The sequence below is a fragment of the Sceloporus occidentalis genome, unplaced genomic scaffold, assembly GCF_023333645.1.
Source record: "Sceloporus occidentalis isolate IW3139 unplaced genomic scaffold, rSceOcc1.0.p SCAF_2, whole genome shotgun sequence".
Lineage (NCBI taxonomy): Eukaryota > Metazoa > Chordata > Lepidosauria > Squamata > Phrynosomatidae > Sceloporus > Sceloporus occidentalis.
The window spans coordinates 204,830,774-204,852,917 of record NW_028316982.1 but is presented as its reverse complement, the minus strand read 5'-3'; the positions used below and the strand labels follow the sequence as shown (position 1 = coordinate 204,852,917).

The 22,144-nt window shown below is 38.9% G+C and overlaps 1 protein-coding gene across 1 annotated transcript in view; it reads right to left on the bottom strand.

Annotated features, from left to right (window-relative positions):
• The window catches only part of PAXBP1 (PAX3 and PAX7 binding protein 1), a 40,967-nt gene that overhangs the window by 6,000 nt on the left and 12,823 nt on the right, over positions 1-22,144 (bottom strand). The window contains exons 5-16 of the mRNA XM_089512079.1: positions 21,528-21,631; positions 20,002-20,222; positions 17,952-18,141; positions 10,789-10,912; positions 9,086-9,185; positions 8,052-8,167; positions 4,517-4,716; positions 3,463-3,607; positions 3,207-3,328; positions 2,470-2,546; positions 2,186-2,252; positions 1,247-1,393 (exon numbers count right to left, since the gene is read on the bottom strand). Of these exons, the coding sequence (XP_089368205.1) occupies positions 1,247-1,393; positions 2,186-2,252; positions 2,470-2,546; positions 3,207-3,328; positions 3,463-3,607; positions 4,517-4,716; positions 8,052-8,167; positions 9,086-9,185; positions 10,789-10,912; positions 17,952-18,141; positions 20,002-20,222; positions 21,528-21,631 (1,613 nt within the window). The remainder of the gene's footprint in view (positions 1-1,246; positions 1,394-2,185; positions 2,253-2,469; positions 2,547-3,206; positions 3,329-3,462; positions 3,608-4,516; positions 4,717-8,051; positions 8,168-9,085; positions 9,186-10,788; positions 10,913-17,951; positions 18,142-20,001; positions 20,223-21,527; positions 21,632-22,144) is intronic.

Below are 22,144 nucleotides of genomic sequence, written 5' to 3'. Positions count from 1 at the left end.
ACAGAAGACTCCTCTAGCTCTCCCTCTGAAACATGGTTGTCCAACCATCTGCATTTGGATGGTCTCCATCACCATTGTAAACTGTTTTGAAGAAGCCAACAAAGGAGACACCACAGCCTCACAAAAAAACTCCCTGAAAAGGAACAGATAGTTCAGTTATAGCCACAGTTTCTAACTGAATTAGAAGGGCGAGGAAAATAATATTCTTTAGATTTCTTCTTCTTATGTTTGTGTTCCAGTCTGTACTTCAGTCTCCAGAGATCTACCTGGGCTCAAGTGACGATGGGATGACTTATCCCTGGTACTATCTCAGGCATTTTTAGTGGGCATACAGATGGCATCCATACTTGGGGCCTTCCATTTAGAAGAAGTCAGAGGTACTGAGAAAGCGCATGACGATAATTCATCCTCAGAAAATGTCTTCCAATGCAAGAACATAAATGTTGTTCCTGATGCGGCAGCTGCAGCAGCAGATGAAAAGAAACTGGCAAGTTTGGGCAGGAGCCCCTTCTATAGGGCTAGCAGAGATGGGTGGGGCTACCACCAAAACTCTTCAGAATGCTACAGAATGCTATGAAAGAGGCACTTTGCAGGGACAGGATAACCTAGTTGTGAAAGTCACAGAAATCACAAGGAAGAACTTAAGTACAAAATACTTGATTGTATTTAGTATCAACAACAGACATCATCATCTTCAGATATAGGATATTCTTTAAGATGATGCCTGAAACGTCAACAACTTCTAGAGTTCATCTTAAACCACTGACTTATATCCTTGAATATGAATACTTAACTTCCAAGATTTTTTTCATCTGCCTTCATATCAAAAGGACAGCTACTAAGTCAATCTTGTATAAAAAGCAAGAACTAGATATTGCTGTGAAATATTAATAAAATATTTTCATTATTTAACAGCACTACTGCACTAGAAATGTATTATCAATAAGCTTTTATGTTTTTGTAAAAACACTTTGACCCTTTCAATTCATTCATTCCCATTCCAAAGAAAGACGACACTTTACATGGTTTCTCTCATTTTAGTCCAGTGTGGTACTTTAGGCTGAAAGATGCTGGTCTAGTGTTTACTTAGTGAACTTGATGGCAAGTCGGTATTTGAATGTGGATTTTTGACATCCCAGGCAGTGAGACTTTGGCTAATACACTGTTTCTCAATGCATCTGTAACAGACTCAAAAAGTATTTTTAAAAAGTAGAAATGAGATTATTGAAGTGAAATGCTGACTTACACTCTGAGCTTTCTTAATGCTGTCGTCACCACACTCAGAATTCTGGAAAGCCATAAGTATGTATCTGTTTAGCAAGCCATCTATTGCTAACTCTTGTAGGGTTTTGTTTGAAAGGATTCCATACCACTGAAGAAAGTTTCCTAATAACTAAATACACAATATAAAGTTGAGAGAGAACTGCATCAACATTTACAAATCATCATCTCTGGATTATACAAATGAGAACACTTCTATTTGAAATGAATCAAAATAAACATTAATGTATCTCCTTCATATTACATGAAACCAATGAACCAAAATGGGTATGACTGGCTTGCCTGTTTCCTCCACCTGACAGCAGGTTATCTGCAGCCCTACTGTTGGGAGTACAATTCAGCCTATGAGATTATTTACTCTACAAAAAAACTAATACATGTGTCAGGGAGGTCCAAGTACATCCCTTCAGATATTGCTAAACGACAACTACCAGTAACTATCTATATGCTAACTATGACTGATGGGAGTTCAGCAACATATAGAGTGCTACATTTGCACATCCAATAAAAATTAAGCACAAGCAGGTTCCACTGATTTCTAAATTTTAAAGTTATGCATTCATTTCCCTCTGTCCCCCAGCAATAAGTATTTTTATAGGAATCAAAACATTAACTATTAAGTACTCCTGCCAGCACAGAAACATACTATAAAGATCAACTATAAAGTTACTGCACACATATAGTTGTAAATTTAGTCTCAAACGTAAAACAGCCTATCAGAATTTCATTGCATTTTGAATACCTGACATGTTATTTGTTCTAATCAATGCAGTAAAATACATGTTTGGACAATGGATGCCTTCCTACCAACAAAAGCCAACAAATTTTGCACTCAGGTTTTTTCCCCCAGTTGCCCATCATTAATACAATGCTTCACTGATAACACATGAATCTCTTTACTTACCTTAACTGAAGACCAAAACTGACGCTGAAAAAACAAATAAGGTCCAGAATTCTTGTTTTCTAATACGCTGAAAAAGAAGACATGCAAGTTTCAGTAGTACAAAGATGTGAAGCACTGAGATAATTCAAGATCATTAAAGGTTCTGCAAATCTTTAGCACCTATGAACAATGACATTGAAACATTTATTTATTATTTTTATTTATTTACGGTATTTATACCCCGCCATTCAGCCCTAAAGGCTCTCAGAGCGGCTTACAATTATAAACATGAAAAACAAGCTTACCTTTTAGGATAAAGTGGCATGAATACATCATCATCTAGTGTTCTCCTCATTCTAAGTAAAAGGGCTTTTAGTAACATCTGAAAGAGTTCAAATTTAACAGAAGATTTTGTCAGAGTGCTTTCAAAGTTCACTTTCTAACCAATTCAGGGCTACCACAAAACATTTTATTTTCCAGTTCTGACTTTTCTTAACCACTACACAAGTTTAAAAATGTAGATACATTAAATTAAACAAAGCTTTTATGCATTTTGGGGAGGGAGGGGGGGTCAAGCTTTGATAAGACTTATTCCCCCATTGACTGGCAAACACATATGTATATTAACTATACACATGTACAAGTTTATTTTTGATTTATTTGGCATTCACTTCCTCCCTCCTCAGAAACCAAACCCCTTGACCTACAGTTGTCCTGATGAAGCCCACTCCCACATCCAAGCCATATGTGGTAGGGAGTGGATGGCACAGTTTCATTTGATACTTGGGGCATTTATCCCCAACTACATCTACTAAGCAAGTGTTACAATGTCTTTCCTCAATCAAATGGCATGTAACTACTTGTAAGAAAACACTCCAAACTAAGCCTCGAAATGCAAAAGTAGCTCATCTACCAGCACATTTTACTGTTCTGCTTTTTTGTTCTTTACCAAATTTGGAAGTATGTGCAAAGAACACAGATAAATTTTGCAAGTAACAACCAAAAATTACAATCCTATGAACAAACTGAAACACATTTTTACCTGTGTGTTTTTGTTTTCTGCATGCACCACAGGAGGATAGCCATTAATTAGTTTCTGGGTAATTGCTACCATCCTTGATGTTTGTGTTGTTGAGAAAGGGTCCCACACATTTTCTGCAAGAACTAACAAAAAGGAACAATTACTGTTTCTGAAACCTTGATACCAAAATGTGACTGCTGTTCAAAATAAACAACAACAACAACAACAACAAAACCCCCAAACATTTATTTTTAACACTGCATATTTATAAACAAACCTGTTAATTTAGGTAATAGCACTCTTTCCACAATAGTAGGCAATAATGAAACATCAGCATCATCTTTCTCTTGATCATATTCTTCACATCCATAAAATAGCAACGATTCAAACCACAGCATACTCTCAAAATCTTGGCATTTGTCCTATAAAAACAAAGGACCAATGATGAGTGAACTAGTCCTATACTTGCAAGTTCAAATGTTTATGCTTTGTGCTCTTTCAGAATATCTTTGCAAAGTTAACACTATATTCTCCACTGTGAATGCATGGAAATAAAAATCCTTTATTCTGTTACTTATCTGTTAATACCGCTTCATTGGAAGAATACCAATCTACTTTCTAAGCCAGAAGGGGAAAACTATGCCTAAATGGGGGTGGGAAAGCTGGAGTTTAAGGGCTCTACTGAGGCCTTACAAGCCAGATGGGGGGGCATGGCTATGCCTCCAGTGTCATCTACCATTTGGGAGCTGGAATTGAGCTGCCAGAGATTAATAAAGATGAGGTTGTCTATTCCCATATCCCCTCTGCAAAGCATAGGAGGAATTGGCTGCAACACCTCTCCATTGAACCCCACAGCAGGTTGTGTGGCTGAAGGAGGGACTTCAGCTAGACCACCAGTGGGAACTGTGTGGTCCTTCAGATGTTGCTGAATTGCACTCAGCTTTCTTCACCACTGGCTAAACTGGCAAGGGTTGCTAGAGTTGCAGCTGAAGAACATCTGAATAGCCATACAAATCTCACCGCAGCTAGACCCACAGCAGATCAGGCATGGCTTAGGAGATGATGATCTCTTCTCCTTCTCTAGCTAGACTAAGCCAACAGCTTGTTCAGGTATGTTACTTTGACATTTCTCACCCAGGCATTAATAAATTAAGTTTACAGAATGACACTTAGGTGGACTAAAGTTGCAAACTACACTGTAGGGCCAGAGTGTCTAAATGAGGTAACCTATCAGTTAATTCAGGATCATTTCGTAGGATCACACAATTATTTTTATCATTTTGTCTTATTAAGTAAACTGAACTTACTGATCATACTAAAAACTTGCTCACCTCCAAAGGGTTCCAAGTAAGTAGCTGAAGTCTTATTAAAGGATTTAAGAGCTTGGGTAAACAAAGGCCTATGTAAGCATCCTTGTAAGAAGACAAATACTTAGAACGCCAGGATTCAAACTGTGATTTAATGCAGTCAATAGAGGAAAAGTTTTCTAATACGTCCTCAAAAACTTTGCTGGACTCCTTCAAAATACGATCTAGAAAAGAAATATTTCATAATCAAAACCAGCCTAAATTCATCTCTGTTTGCCAGGGCTTTCTTTCCTTCTTTGTATAGGGTTTAACTGTACAATGTTGTTTAATAACCAAATTCTCAAGCAAGTAAACTATAAAGAAAATATTAACATTCAAACAAGTTGTTTTTAGTGGGTTTTTCGGGCTATGTGGCCATGTTCTAGAAGATTTTCTTCCTGACGTTTTGCCAGCATCTGTGGCTGGCATCTTCAGAGAATGCTTGCCTGGAAAAAAGTGGATATATATATACTGTGTGAGCCTGGGAATGCAGGAGTGAATTGCATGTGTATTGTTCTGTGCTGATGGCAGGCCTCAGGCTGGGAGGCTAATGTAAAAGAGGATTAGTGTCTGCTCATTGGTGATCATTATCTGTTGTGATCACCAATGAGCAGACATTAATGACACTAATCCTCTTTTGCATTAGCCTGAGGTCTGCCATCAGCAGAGAACAATACACATGCAAATCACTCCTGCATTCCCAGGCTCACACAGTGTGTGTGTGTGTGTGTGTGTGTGTGTGTGTGTATCTCCACTTTTTTCCAGGCAAGCATTCTCTGAAGATGCCAGCCACAGATGCTGGCGAAAAGTCAGGGAGAAAATCTTCTAGAACATGGCCACATAGCCCGAAAAACCCACAAAAACCTATGGATGCCGGCCACGAAAGCCTTCGACTTCACAAACAAGTTGTATTTCCAAACAATGTGCTCTTAAGGCAAATGAAGAGAAACTGAGACGAGAATAGTGTGGCAGGCTGGAGCATGCATGGTTTGGGGAAACGGTAGGATTTCCTTTCAAGGTTATTCAGCTATGGAACTTTTGGAATGGATTCTGAGCAGATGCAAATTCCACTGTCTGAGGCACAGAGACCACGAAGGAGAGCTTTTTGTTTCCAGAAGGGTAACTGTTCTAATTTTTTGTTCTAAAAGAACTTGCATTTTTTATTTTTTTTTACATATGTTGGGTGTACAGCATTTTCACTCTATTTCTGAATGTATATATGCAGTGAGGTGACCACAAAAACACAACCGCACAGAAATGATTGCATACAGACATATTTATTGAAGTAGCTTTTCAAAGCATTAATACCCTGGTTATTGATATGTTTGCCCCTTCCCCAAGATGGCTTAAATATCCTTTTCATCTCCTTACTACTCAAGCAGCAGCCACTAAAGAAGGCTCTAAATGCTGTGGTACCCCAGTTAGAGTACCCCAGGTACCCTCCCCTCACAAACTCAATTGGTAGAAATGCTGATGTTATTCTGGTATTAAGAAGAGTATATATTTTTATTAAAGCCTCTGCAGCCTAACTGGTTCCATCCAAAATTTCAAATGTGCATGGCTTTAAATTATTTTGAACTATGGTTTTAAACAGTCTTGCTTTTAATACTGAAATACACTTGTAGGGCTCATTGCCATTAGGAAAATAACCCAGTGTGGAAACCGGGTTATTTTGTGATTGAATCTCTCCGGGGCCATTTACTCCCCTTTGTCAGTCACACTTAAGGCAGGGAGAGGAAGAACAGCTGCCATGGAGAGAGAAAGAGGAGAAGAAAGAAAAGGCAAATGCCTTCTGAACAAACCCTGCCAAGAAAACCCCACAATAGACTTGAAGGCACACAACAACAACAATAGAGGGGTGGCGGGAAGGCTTGGGCCCCAGTGGCTCCTCCTCCGCCTCCAGATGGGCTTCCCTCCAGTGTGCCCCTCATCTCGCTGTCCATGGCAGCAGCGACAACACTCCATCACCCTCTCCTACTCCTTGCCCTGATCTACCCTTGGCTGCCTCAACCGGGAAGCTAGAGCGCTCCCTGAAGGCGAGAGCACTTCTCGGCCCTCCTCCATGTCCTCTTCCCCTCTGGCTAAGAGAGTGTGAGAGAGTGTCAGGGGCACCCAGTAGGTTTCAATGGCTGAGCTGGGAAAGGCAGAGGAAGGAAGAGAAAGCGAAACCGCACTCCAAGGACTCTGGTTAAGCTCCCTGCTTGCCTTTGTTCTCACTCCAAGGAGGAAAGCCTCTCAACTCCCTTCTTACAGGGGGGAGGAAGGGAAGATGGACTGCCCTGCATGCCAGCCTTGGCTGAGCCCAAAGGGAACACCACAGAAGAGAAGCTGCCCAAGATGGTGTCCCGTAGCTGCCCCCCAAGAATGACACCAGAGCATCAGGGCTGGCTGAGTAGAGCTGGCAAGAGCCGGCGCAGCCCTCCAATGTGAAGCCGAAACCAAGCACAGTGGAATTGGAACCAGTTTCAAGTGGGAATATAACCTGATCAGCAATTGGCTTTAAACCCTGGTGGGAACAAGCCCGTAGTCTGATTTATTTTTACTGCGTTAAATTGATCTAATTATGTGAAAGTAATTTTATTGCACCCCACCTTAGACATGATAGAAAAGACAAGATATAAATAATATAATTAAGAAATACTAGTGACTTGCACTGCTGCCAAAGAAGTATGACAATGAGAATTGTCTCCTTGATGGGAACAAGGACAGAGCTATGGGCTGGAAGCAGTATTTCTAGTTGTGTGCAACTGCTACTTATAAAACAGAGCAATAGCAATAGCAGGTACATTTCTGTACCGCTTATCAGTGCACTCAAGCACTCTCTAAGTGATTCACAAAGTGTAAGCTAATTGCCCCCAACAATTTGGGTACTCATTTTAGCGACCTCGGAAGGATGCAAGCCTGAGTCAAGCTTGAGCCTTTGGCTGGTATTGAATTTTCAACCTTATGGTTTGTGAGTGGCTGCAGTACAGGCATTCAACCACTGCACCACCAGGGCAGCACTGATTATGTCCTATATTACTCTGTGTTGGTATAGTACTCAGTTTAAAGCTGGCTGCTACACTTGCCTAGGATGAGATAATAATCAGCAATTTTAAACGAATTGTTTGCAGATTATTTTAACTATTACTTGTTTACTTGTTATTTTAAGGAGGAGGGAAATGTGGGTTATATACAAAGTATTGTTGGAATTTTATGTAAGCCACTCTGATTGCTTGTAAAAAGAAGCGGGATAAAAATAAAAGTTTTATTTATTGCTATATTTTATTAAAGATTTTATTTATAGCATAATTTCAAAGGAGCACCTTTTCTGTGAACTGAGTTTTGTTGGATGGGCCCTCCTCTATGTTCTACTAAAGGAAATGATAAGTGCACAGGGGCATGAAAGAGGGCCTTCTCTGCTGTGGCACTAAGTTTATGGAATGCACTCCCTCTGGAGGCACCAACATAGCAAGCTGCTTCATCTGGCCCATCTGTTCTGGGCATAAGTGACTTTTAACATTAAGGTGAATCATCTAACCTCGTTCCATATTAAAGTTTGTAGTATCTGTTGAGGTTTCTTCATCATCACTAGAAAGACCTTCAAGATGATCAGCCATCTTCCCAGATTGCTCTCTAGCAAGTCTACGACGAGCTCTGTTAAGAAAAACATAATACTGTTAGTGTTGTGTTACAGTACCAAACCCTTGCCTGTTCACTAGCTGTGAAGAATATCAATACTGTAAGAGAAGGTGGTGTTTTCCTTTCCTACTGCAAGCAGATATATGAAGCTAAGTTGAAGCCATACATAATATCGTAGATCACATGCTATTTAACATGTCTATTACCACTGCCTGAACATTCTATTGTATTTTCAATTTCTCTTTAGTTTGGGGAAAATCATATATGCCCAGTTGCCAGCCTGTACCTACAACTGATTCATTCTGCTACACTGTGTAGGATCCAACCTGTATTCCAGAAGGCTGTTGAACCATTATTTAGAAGTCTTGTTTATATACAAACATGTAAATATGTAGGGAAAAATTATATTTTAAACTGGAGGTGAGAATTATGTGGCCCTCCAGATGCCACTGAAGTGCAGCTCTCAGCTTTCACCACCATTAGCTATGCCACCTAGGGTTATCTAAGTTCAACAACATCTGGAGGGCCACACAATTCCCACCTAGTTCTACAGAAAGTCACCATATGAAATACTTAAGCATTTGCATATAGAATTGGGGTGACATGCCTTTGGCCCTCCAATTGTTGTTGGATTTCCAACTCCCATTATCCCATCTAGCAATACCAATAATCTGGAACTGAAATTTTACAACAACTGGAAAGCTACAGGTTTGTCATCTGTAACAAAGAGCAGTGCGTTCAAAGTGGTGATCAATGAACCAGTGTAGGTCCGCAAGCCACTGGCCTCTAATCCCTGGTGGGCTTTCAAAGAAGGGAAAAAAAACAGTAGCTAAAGGGCACAAATATGGTATAGGCCATTGGCATACTGGGGGGGGGGGGAGCACAATACTGCTGGTCCTTGCATTTACAGAGGAAGCTTCAATGATGTTTTACCTTCTAGCTTCCCTTTCTGCCGTCCGTCTTTTTACATGTTCCTGGTACAGTGTTCTGTCTCGTCCAAAAGAATCAAGATTTGGTGCCATCAATGCTTTACCTATAAGTATACAAACACTGAAATTAGGATTTCAACTCAGGTTAAAGGAAGTATAAATATAAGTCTGAATGTATGAGTACGTGTGTACATGTATTAAAGCAAATCTCAATATTGTAGATCTGTAGTACTTCAGCAAGTCTGACTGTTCTCCTCATCTGCCCTCCCACAGATAAAACTGATGACACCTGATTTATTTCTGTAAAGATTTCCAATCTGATGAAAAACTGGAGTGTCGCCATTACCATGCGGAAAGTAAATTTAAAAAGTCAAGCCCACCATCATAAATCACTCAAAATTTTTCTATAAACTGAAAATGCTTAAAATATATTTATAACATTAAAAAATTGTATTAGAAAAAAACATTAGTGTTCAACATTTATAAGAAGAGAGAGAAAAAATAGCCTTTCAGCACATCTGTAACAGGCCAGATGTCTCTTCCTGGTGAATCATACTGACAAACAATTAACAGATTAACAAATTTTCAGCTCATGTTAGGCTATTAGTACTGAAATTGGCTACTTGATACCAAATGTTTGCAACATAATATACAGTTAAAAGCAACAAAAAATTAAAGCTGGGCCCAAAGAGGAGGAGGAGAGGACTTTTGGATGACCATGATTTCCCAGCCTCGTACCCAAGAGTGCCAACTAACACACTATCCTGAACACACAAAATTTTGTTTGCTTTTAGAAGCTAAGCAAGATTGGTTAATACCTGAAGCCTGAATGGAGAACCACAGAGACTACTTAAGAGTTCTCCAGGTATGTCCAGAAAAGAATTCAGCCTAAAATCCTGAAGAATCACTTAGTCATAGTTGACAATACTGGGCTATATGGACCAATGATCTGACTCAGTATAAGGCAGCTTCCTATGCTACTACAAATATTTCATAGAAAATGTTATACCTACTTTCAATGTATCTTTTATGCACTTTATTCTACATTTTTTTTTTCTTAGTCAAGAATCATTTGTATTCTTCAGGTCTAATACTTAAAATAAGGAAATTTGGTAAACAATAACTGAAATATTTGCTGTTTAAAAAACAGAAATCAGTATTATTAAGGGGGAATACTAGCAGAACAGCCTACATGCATTTCAGATTTACAAAACGTTCTGTAAAACACGTTTAGGGGATTAAGTCAGGATAATATATAAACACTTTAAAAAACACCTTGTAAAAAGTGATTAAACCAAGATGAAACTGCTTCCCATTACCATGAGACAGAAAATAGGAAAGGTACCTTATTCAGTGGGCTCTTATCTGCGGGCTTGCCATCGGTGGATTTGAAGCTTCCGCGGATGGCAAGCCTGATGATTTTAAATGGAAGTATGTGCACATGGCTGTGCTAGCAGCCAAATGCAAATTGCACAGGCATAGGAAAGAACGGGACTTGAGGTCCCACATTTTTTGTTATCCACAGGCAGGTGCAGAGTGGCTCCCCCACAGAAAAGAAGAGACAGTTGTAGTTTGAACTATGATTCTTTAATCTGTTTTTTTCCTACCACATTTAAACCAGGCACACTTGGTAGCCTTTTAATTTAAAACTGCAGTAAGTAAACAAGGTTGTTTAATGAATAATAAAAACCTTCAAGATGGACTGACTTGAATGGCTTGAAAACTCCGAAGATTCATCTTTAATATCATCTTGTCGTCTTTGGACAAGGCGGGAGGCTCGCTGTTTGTACAGCTGATGGATTGCTGACTCGAGTTCATTTATCAGGAGCACCTGTAAAAATACAATACTCCGTAATAAAAAAATCTTCATGTATTTAATTGGCTGGGATGCCACACTATTCAAAGTGTACTGCTGAATTTTAGCTGCAACACTTTTTTTAACTGTTATTTTTAAACAATACATTGTTATGTGACTCAAGAGAACTACACAGGAAAGCATGTCAAGCTATTTGGCTGAAAGCAAAAGGACAGATCTGTAAAGAAGTCCAGAAAAGCAAGTAGATTACACAAACAATACGTCCCCCCCCCCCCAATTATATGTTCATATTTTAAATAGTTTCACTTGGACTAGACTAAAAAAAAGGTGGGGGGAGCAACTCTTTTACTCTACCTAAAGCTTCCCACCTACTGCAACATCAAGTAAGAATATAGCACCTTGGAAGGAATCTGAGAATTAAAAAATATATCAATCACTATAATTAGAATAACATCAAAATTATATGCAAACAAAAGGTAACTCATGTACATCCTTTCTCTTCTCTGAAATTACCTATCTCTCCCAAAAGCCCGTCCAGAGTGCTGGGAACACTTGCATACAGAACATACTGAAATATGTCTTACCAGGCTGCAGTGGAATTGGTTAAAAGAGGGTGGAGAGATTTGCCCAACCAAATTCTTGATTCAGAGAATTCCTTTCTCCCACTGCAGCCAGAAAGATGAATTTCACAGTATTCTGTAGTTCTCCCCAAACTGTTGTGGTAGCTTTCCAGAAGATGTAGGAAGAATCAGGGAAAAAGGAAAGGTTTGTTGTGTGAGCTTACCCACTACCCATTTGTTGTTGTTATGTGCCTTCAAGTAATTATTGACTTATGGTGACTCTAAGGCAAGCCTATCATGCATTTTTCTTGGCAGAAATTTGTTCAGAGGGAGTTTGCCCTTGGCTTCCCATAGAAAACTAAATTATGAATACCAATCCACAATCACTGAAATAAACACTGAAATTAACTGGATACAATAAACCAACAGCCACAGTTGTCATAAAATTACATTAATAAAACAAAACAAACTACCAATCACTTGGATAACCTCAGAGTTGGGTTTTGATTTGTTTTACTTTCTTATTGTGCAACTTTACATATGTCTGTTTTGATGCAAGTCTCACTGATTTGAATGGGCTCTATGATCAAGTAAGAGCGCATTCTGTTCATCAAGACCAATGCTGAGGTGACTACAGCTGGAATACCTTTCTTTTGAAAACATTTATTTGAAAACTATTTGTTTTGATGACACTTATTTAGAAGCAAATACAGTTGGCTCTCCATATTTGCTGCTTTGATGATTCATGGATTTCATTAATATGTTCTCTCTAGCAATCTCTAGGCCTTAAGCATGGCTCTATGGCCGTCTGCTAGAAGTTGCACTGGCGGACCTAGAGATTCCTAGAAAGGTGTTCTCTCAGATTAGAAAAACAATAGGTTTTTTATTTGCAGTTTCCCACTTTCAGGGGGGTCCTGCACCCCTGACCCCAGAGAATGTGGAGGGACCAATGTATGACTGCAGCCAAATTTAGGATAGGTCATATACTTTGCATAAAATCTGCAATGCTGTTGTAAAGATTAACAAAATCTTTTGTATGAATTCTGATGACACAGTCCTGATTCAGAATCCATTCTAGAAAATTTGGAATCTATTTCAAGTAATCAGATACTCTACCATCTGAGTATTACACAATCAAACTTTCTTGGTTTGCTATGATACAACAAGTTACTTATTTAAGAACTCGCTATCCAACTGAACTTAAAATTGCTGCAGCCCAGTTCATTTTCCAATTCCAGTCCCAGCCTAGTAATTCAGAATGTATCTTAACTTCAATATTAATTGGTACATTAACTATAAATATTGTTCTATATTCTCGCAGGGACTTCCTAATGATTTCACACACAAAAGCCAGAATTGTTTCCTTCAAACTGAGGTAGAAAAGACAAAACATTTCAAGAGAAACTAGTACCATGAATTTGCATACAGCAAATTTCTATCTCAGATTAATGTAATAAAAGCAGCTTTACATTGTGTGGACATATACCGTTGCTTTATTTTTTCAGGATTTTTATTAAGGAAAATGTTATCTAAAGGGCAATTTTTAAAAATTATCATTGTGAACCAATAACTGAACATACAGTCGGCCCTCAACTTTCCCAGGTTTACATCTATGGATCTGATTACTCACAAGTTTGAATAAGCCTCTGCCTTTGGTCTCCAATAACCTGCCCCCCCCCCCCGCCACTCCTGGAATGACAACACTACTGCCAAAATTTCTGCCCCTCTCACTCTAGCTGGTCTTGGCTTAACATTGTTGTGTGTGTGTTTGGGAAGGAAGCAAGGAAGGATGCAAAAGGGTTGCTTGTTGGTGCTACATCTGTGAATGCTGTGTCTTTCCACCCTGCCCCTCTCACTCTAGCTGGCCTTGGTTTAACATTGTTGTTGGGGGCATGAGAGGGCAGAGGTGGCAGCGCCCAGCAACTGGCAATGGAAGGAGTGGCTGTCAGATCAGTGTTCAGGCTGAACAAGGCAAAAAGAGCGAGTCAGCCAGCAAGAGGGAGAGTAAGCAGAATGGCAAGGAAGTAGGCAAGCAAGCACTGGACAGAAGCTGTCTCACTTGCAGACTGCACATACCATGGGCTGGAGGTTAGGAAAAAGACAGAGAGAAGGAAGGCAAAGAGGATGAGCCACTGTCACTGCTACCAGCCCAGTCCTGTTGCAGCTGCTGCAAGAATCTCCTTTAGTATAGTCATCTTTCTCTTCCTTCTCCTTGAGAGAAGTAGGGTAACACTAAAGGAGATTTGTGCAGCAGTTCTGCTGTCTTAGGAGATAGAGGGGAGAAGGCTTGGAGACTGGCATGGGATCCTGCACCCCAATCCAGGAGAAGGTTGAAGGCCAACTGTAATTTGAAGAAACTGTTTAACAGACAGAAAGATAAAGGTAGGGTACTAGCATTAACAAAAAGTCCAAAAATAATCACAGGCATGAGTGTGCAGCACCAGATTTGTTTTGCCTGTAAGAAATGCTGCTCTGGTAGATTTTGCCACCAGCAACTGGAGTATAACCAGCTACAGTATATCAGGCTACTGAATAGGTAAAAGTATGACCACATGGGCACATTTCAATCTTCCACAAATATCATGCTTACTGCCTCAATATAAAAGAATCTTTTCCAAAAATCCAAATCTAAGTAAGAATTTTTCTTTTGTCAAGTATGCAATTCTAATTTTGCCAACCCAGGAGGCAAAGAAAAACAACAACAAATGTTAGAGGACACAGCCAAAGAAGGCAAGGGGCAGAATTGTATACTCTGCTGCTGCTTACCAAGTATGAGCAGCCTACACAAAATAAGCAATAAGAATAACAAAGTTATTCAAACTCTGCCCCACCTGTTCCTCACAATTTATAAAATATAACAGTGCCGATGCAAGGTGAACAGGGTGATTTTCGCAGCTGTTAGAATGAATTTCTGAAGCTATACAAAAGAAATCAGTTTTCAAAGAGACAGAGAAGGCACTTTGTTGTTCCACTGTCAACTCTGGTGCCTTCTTCTTGACTTCCACCAAAGCCAGGTTATTGATGTTTTATTTCATCCTCTGCACTCTCTTGTTGGAAAAAATTCGTTTTAGTCAGAGCAGAAAAGTTATTTCAAAGCCATAATCTTACAAACCAATCTTTTAAGCCATTTTACAAACAGAAACCTAGATTTGGATTGGCACAGAAGAAACACCAGGCAACCCTGCAAAAATCAAAGTTTACTTCATTTGCACACAACCCTATGCATCTTTACTCAAATGAGTAGATTTAGGATTAGTTTAAGTTGTTTATTCTTACTGTTATGTCTACACTTGAATATTATCCACTTACTTCTCAAAATGTACTTCTAAGTTTCGGATGGGGAGCAAAACTGTTATAGTAATGCATGTTACACAGAAAGCTGAAATAGGAAGGTGAAGCCACGTGAAACCAGAGATCACTGTCCTGAGCATGAGCAGAACTGACTTCCACTTATACAACTACAGTTCTAGATCCAAACTACAAGACTTGACATTTTTGATATATTGTTTCTTTCCCATTAGACAATGCCCTCCAAGAATTTTACTTCATCTGATAGTATTATTTGGCCTTTAACTTCTTTCCTTTTCCTTATGTATCTTAACCTGTTTTTATGTCTGTTTATTATGCGCACATGTTGGTCTAGAAATAGTAAAATAATTGGTAGAAAACAAAAAAAATTCAAATCTTAATTTTTTAAAAAATCCACAGTAGCCAAATTGCAGTGTGTACAGGTGTGCACGCACATGCCTTCAAGTCACTCATTAACTAATGGCAACCTCATGAATTTAATAGGGGTTCCTTAGGCAAGGAATACTCAGCGGTAGTTTTCCCAGTCTCTTCCTCTAAATATAGCCTACAGCACCTGGTATTCATTGGCAGTCTTTCATCCAAGTACTAGCCAGGGCTGACCCTGCTTAGTTTCCCAAATCACATAGGATCTAATGCCTTTAGGGTATTTAGCTTCATTTCACAAAAGAAAGTAAATTTTAATTTGTGAGGTTGCAAATTGAGACAACAATTATTTTATGTGTTTCTGGAGTGGGAAATGAAAATACAAATAATAATGTAATAATAGTGTTATATCAAATCTAACAAAAATAGTAAAAGAGATGATGATGTTCCTCCAGCAGCTGCATGTTCTGCTAGCAACCACATAAGCACTACCGGAACAACTAATAGAACCAATACTCAATTTAATGACTTATTGGTGAGTTCTGAAAGTGCAAATCATTTGCACAAGCAGAAACACAGTACTGGATATGAAATCTGATTTCTGCAAACAGCAGAATGTTTGCACAATCAGAATACACTACTGGATACAATGATCTCGACTAAACACTTGATTATTGAGTGCATTACTTAAACTTCTTCCAATAAAAGTATTTCAAAGGTATTCAAGATACCTAACCACTGTCTAATAACTATATGCCTGTTCTTTATGGCAAACATATACAAATAGCACCACTATGACTTGAAGCAAACAAACTCTGACTCATTATCTAACCAGGGAGCTCTTTCCTGTGTGTACACACTCCCTCCCCCTTAGTTCCTCTGGCTTGGAAGAACGAGATAATGAGAGAGAAGGTCTCTCTCATTTCTTTTTCCCCTTCAGCCAACATTGCAATTTCTCATTGTGTTCCGGGAGGGTTGGGGTCTCTTTAGAACAGCATGGAGGGCCACAGGACTGGGATGTGAATCATGCAGCTTTCCAGTTGTTTGACTGCAACTCCCAGCAGTTCTAGCCAGCAGTATCCAGGATGATGAATGCTGGGAGTTGAAGAACAACATCTGGAGTATCACATGATTCCTACCTCTGCCATTGGAAAGAGGTAATGCTAGAAAACTGCCACTATCCCATTCTTCTAGTAAGAAGCCTTGCCTACTTTTGTGAATGGAGAATTAATCTGGATCTAACCCAGGGTTTTCTAAGCCTGGATTTCCTTCTGGTGCCCCTCCTCCAGGTTCTATTACTTCAAATCTCAATGCACCAGAGATTATTACAATTTGAAATATTCTTACTTTATTAATATTAAGTTGTTATAGCTGTTGTTATGTCCCTTCATGTGTCCCTTCAAGTCATTTCTGACTTATGGCGACTTAAAAGCAACCCTATGATGGGGTTTTCTTGACAAGATTTGTTCAGAGATGGTTTGCCATTGCCTTCCTTTGAGGCTGTGAGAATGTAACTTCACCAAGGTCACCAAATGGGTTTCATAGTCAAGCTGGGAATTGAACGCTGCCCTTCAGAATCACAGTCCAACATCGAAATCACTATGTCATACTGCCTCCTACTGTGCTATCATTATATATTATTGGAGCACAAGAGAGCCAGTCCCTGCTCAGGTAGCTTACAATCTAAAATAACCAAGATTACATTTTCAGCACAGAAAGGTTAAGAATTCTGATTTAAATTCATATCAGTTTTTAAAAGATTTTATCTAAACAATTAAAATAGCTTGTATTTCAAGTGCAAACATATTTACTGAGACATCTTAATTGATCGAGCTTTTGCAGATTAACTGTATGGGGCTGTAACTTCAATTTGCTAATGAAGTCTTTGGACATTTCTTGATTATATCCTTCAACACTAGCAAAGTCAAGTAAAGAATATAGATTCATACAAGATGATCTAAAATCAGGCTTCTGGAAATGTTGTGTAGTGGTGTAGTCAAAACCAACCTTTCTTAACAAACAGCATCTGGAAATTGTATTCATAATCCCTACATAGTCATAATCATGGCACTACTAGCATAGTATTAACTGCTCCCCTGACCTACTCAGCATCAGCCACATAGAGAGAAGGGGATTGTTTCTGCTGGTGATTGGAGCATGGGTGGATGCCATTTTCACTACCATTCTACTAGTCAGTGAAGCTACAACCATCAGAAGCAGGATACCTGTTGCACTTCCTTGTCACAGCGAAACATCCACCTGCTCCTCTATTACCAGCAGAACAGACACACATCTCTCCATGCAGTTGATGTCTGCTAAAGTAATTTTGGTGGTGGTCAGGCCAAGAGATGCTACTTTAGCTACCCAACTAAGGTAGTTAAATAGCTAAATAGCACATGTCAAATTCTGGCAGTTTTCACCATCTATAATCCTCCTGTGAAAACCACCTGGGATCTCAGTATGACACTGCAGAACAGGGTATTTAAATGCTTTCATTTTATCTATTTGAGATACAAAGGAACTAGTGCTGTTAAACTTGTGTTCCTGGACATATTTTTTTTATTTAAAAAAATTCCAAACAGAATTTGAGTAGGAGCCACAGAAATTTCTTAGGACAGCAATCTACTTAAAAATTAGAAAGCTGGTATAGACACTTAAACGTCTGTTGTTTGAACTCCAACAGCCACTTACATTGCTTTCAACACATTTAAAGCCAATCCTTCAAACATGTGTGGAGTTGTTTCACTGACATGTACAAGAGATCATGTTTGAACACAGACTAAACCATTACTGAAAAAGATGAATATATTTTGCATTCTTACCTTTTCACTGAAACACTCAAGCAAGTCTTGGACATACCCTCGCATTTCTTGCAGAAATTTATACCGTTCACCAACATCCCCAGAAGACCCTTCCAATCTTTCAATTGTCTTGGTAGACTCATCACGGCTTTGCAGATGCTTCTCATGCAGTTGTTGATTTGCTTTGTGAAGTTCTTTCATCGAGTCCAGCCTAAAGGTCAATGGACACAAACATTTACATCCAAAAGCCTATTATAATCTACAGTATAGCAGCATTTAGTTTTCTTAGAGAGAACAAAGTGCAAGATACAACACTAACATTTTAAAGCTGTTTTTGGAGACGTAGCCATGTCATTTTTTCTGGAACACAGACTGAGGCTTCTAACATCTTAAAAGACTAATCAATTTATCACAGCATAAGACTTTTAGTCTACAAAAGCTTATACTATACAGTAACTGAGTGATCAGCCTAAGGGGTGGACAGGCAGTACCTTTGTGACACCTTCCTGGCAGCTTGGGGGGCATGTCGTTTAGACAATGCATGCTGGCAGGAAGCCGCCGTAAAACTGCCCACCTGTTCACATGGCAGGCAGCTTTGCAGCCCTGCATTTATATAGCAAAGCCATGGTGGTGGAAAAGCCATTTTTTGCTGGCTCAAAAAAGAACGGCTTTCTGCCACTTCTTTTTGGGCCACCAAAAAGCCAGATCAGGACTGCAGCATGTGGTTGCTGCAGCCCAGATCTGGTGATCAAAGGTGAGGGTCAAGTCACCCCAGGGCTGTCTGTTTTGGACCTAAGTTTCTTAAAATTGTTTTAAAGTTGTATTTACTATGGCCTAAATCGATGGATACTGTAGTGGTTAGTCCTGCCCAGTAACTAACTTCAGTGGATCTACTCTAGTACTATTTGATTTAGTAGGAAGAACCATTGTTGTCTTATGTCAAATAGTGGCTATCGAAACCTCTGAATTTGTGGTTCTCCGATCCTCCCCGACACACAAAGTTTTCATGTTTTTCTCACAAGCAGAAGACAGCCCATGAACCAAGACGTCTTTATCTCCAAAACACCTTCCACAGTGATACTGCTGCTTTCATTCATCCTCCTCTAGTGTATGGTACAAGGAAGCATGCACACATTCACTCCCCCACAGAAGTGCTGTCGCTTCTGTGTTTTACTAATTCCTGAACTATCAGGGAACTCTATACAACAAATGGTGAAAAGATAGTATAGAAATCAATGAGCTGTTTTTCACAGAGTTCTTTTGCATTGCATTATCTTACCTACAGGGGTACCAGTTTAGCACTGCAGAGGGAACATGGGGAAATAGAAAGAAAAGAAACTGTCTTGTATCAAGTCAGAACATTGCCTCATCTATTTCAAAACTGTTGACAACAACTGGCAGCATCTCTCCAGGGTTTTAGGTAGGTTTTTTTCCAGGCCCTACCTGGAGATGACAGAGACTGAACCTGGAACGTTCTGCATGCAAAAGAGGTGTTCTGCCACTGAGCTATGGCTTCTTCTGTGTCACACCTACAAGAGCACTTGTTGGTCTCAACAGAAATTAGGGAGGTACATATCAATTTTTTGGTGCTCAATGTTATGAATACTTACAGTTAATCTTAGATATAAGTATGCTTTTTTAGTAATCTGCCTTTCACATAATTAATATATTTGCTCATATTATGAAACAGGTACAAGAGCTTAGGTAACACTCTGGATTTCCAATAAAGTATAGCATTTAAGACTTTTCAAAACATATTTTAAGTCTCATGTCTAAAATGTTTACCTATTCAGAAAAGATTGACTTATACTTCTCATTTAGATACATGGTAAACTAAATATTACTGTCCTTTCAATTCCTCAGCTACAATATTAGTTTTCTGAGTCCAGAAGATGCACCAATCTTCACTTCCAGAGAAGTAATCCAAGCAGCGTTTTGAACAGTTTTTGTTTTCTTCCTTTTTATAATGAGGATACAGTCTGTGGGCTTCCGTTGATGCAATTCTGCATTTGCCCCCCAGATAAAAACCTAGAGGACAGGTCTTATATTTAAAGAAGTTGTTCTGCCCTACCTGTCTTTAAGCTGTTTCTTTACCAAATCAATAGTAACAGGAGTCATCTCATTACTGGGAGTTTTGAAAGGTATTGTGTTATCTGTTTTTTGAGACTTTGTTTCTGATGATCCATAAGCAGCGTATGTGTAGGGAATGCCATAAGACGAACCATAAGGCATAGTCTGGTAAATATTCTGGTAGTACAAGTTGTTCACTTCTGCCGGCTGACTTGCTTGAACCTAAGGGAAAAATATACGTAATAATGACAAAACTGAGATAATGTAAAGATTACAAATCAAGGTCACAAGGCCACAAAGCAGGTTCTGTTTTGAGAAATTATCCCTGAAATCACATTTCCTGTGCACTTGAGTATATATCAATAAAAAAGGGACCACAAAAGTTACCATCACTTCACAAAAAAACTTCAGCAAAATACATCAACAATCTAAGATTTACTTAGAGAATCTGATGTATCAGCTACATGTACATCCCTGATCAATAAGTAGGTTTACTAAAGCGGCTTTATATTCTGGTGTTCCTTCAGATCAAACTGAAGAGGTACTCTGACATTTGGTGGATGATGGAGAGCCTCTATTTCAGAATGAGCAGAACAGTTCAAGACATTTTGCTCATGTCAAATGCCAGGAACTATATAATATGAAGATTTGTACTAAGGCAGTCTACAGAATTAGAGAATTATAATTACTTTGTGTACTATATAATATGACATTAACTTACAAGATACATTTTCCACCAAGTGGATACTGCCACCTTCAAGAGAGAAGCATTCACATGATAAGATACATTATCTTAGCATAATATATTACTGAAGATCTCAGTATTTTCAATTATGAGAAAAAAAATATTATGTCCTGCTAGCCTAATCTTTAAGACTGTATGAAACTGTTTTCTGTCTGAATAATATTATAAAATTTGTAGTTCATGTTTTTGTTTTTCTTACTTCTAAGATGGCTAAAGATAATAAACATAGGCATTTCTCAGCTCCCTTCTTAGTACAGGGTATACACAATTTTGTACATTTGCTTGTACAAAACTAAGACTTTTCTAACTTTAAATTTTCTAAGTCCACCAAATGATACAATTTTATATGCAAATTAAGTTATGAATGAAGCATTTTAGATTGCTAAAGCAGTAAAATAGTTTTAGGACTGATATGAAAATAAATACTACATGTATTTTGGAGGTTTGGAAACTTTTCCCTCCTTTGGAGTCAAAACTTTTAATACATTTTACAGCTCTAGACAGGTCCCATTTCAGTGTGAAACACGTTCAACTAAATTACCAAACTCTGGTGACAACAGTGAGCCAGTCTGAGAAAGAAGTATGTGAGAGGGACTATGACCTGTCAGGAGACATTTTATCCCACACACTCTAATACAAAATCCCAGTGCCTCAGGAGCTCTTCATTCATATCTCTTATATCCGCTGGCAAATGGAGTAAGATGATGACTGGAGTGATAGTTTTGGCTAAGTGGTCATCACTATGACCCAAAATTAAATTTCAGAGTTATTTGAATACATGCCTGAGGTATATTAATGCCTTTGCGTATCTGTTCTTGTTCCCATCGACTGAGTTCTTCATCCTGTTCTCCAGCAAGCAGAGCTTCATCATCACTTCCCTCAATACCTAAGCACAAAAGTGCAACAACAGGAATAAAACACAAGGGAACTCTTATTACAGGGAGAAATGTCAAAGTAAGAGTTTTGGGAGTGCAGTGTTTACATGATGCATGCTCCCAAGCTGGCTGGCCGTTTACATGGGGGAAGCTTCATAACGCTTTGGCGACGTGGCACTTACATGCCACCCCCCAATGGAACATTATAAAGCCGGCTTCTGGTTGCAGCACGGACACAAAACTGTTTTTGCTGCTCCTTTTTTTGAGTAGCTTTAAGGCAGATTGGGGCAGCAGCATGCGGTTGCCGTAGCCCCAACCTGCCCAGTAAGATTATCCAGTCCTGCATTGCATAGGATGCTAAAGTATCAAATATGGTCAAAGCAGTAACTTTACAGGAAATATAAAATATCTGATCATCCCAACATGTGCTGGGATGCTCAGGTATTTTATATTTCCCGTAAAGTTATTCAGGGAAAACCACTTTGACTAAGACAAAGACAATGTAATTCAGCTAAACCAATGCA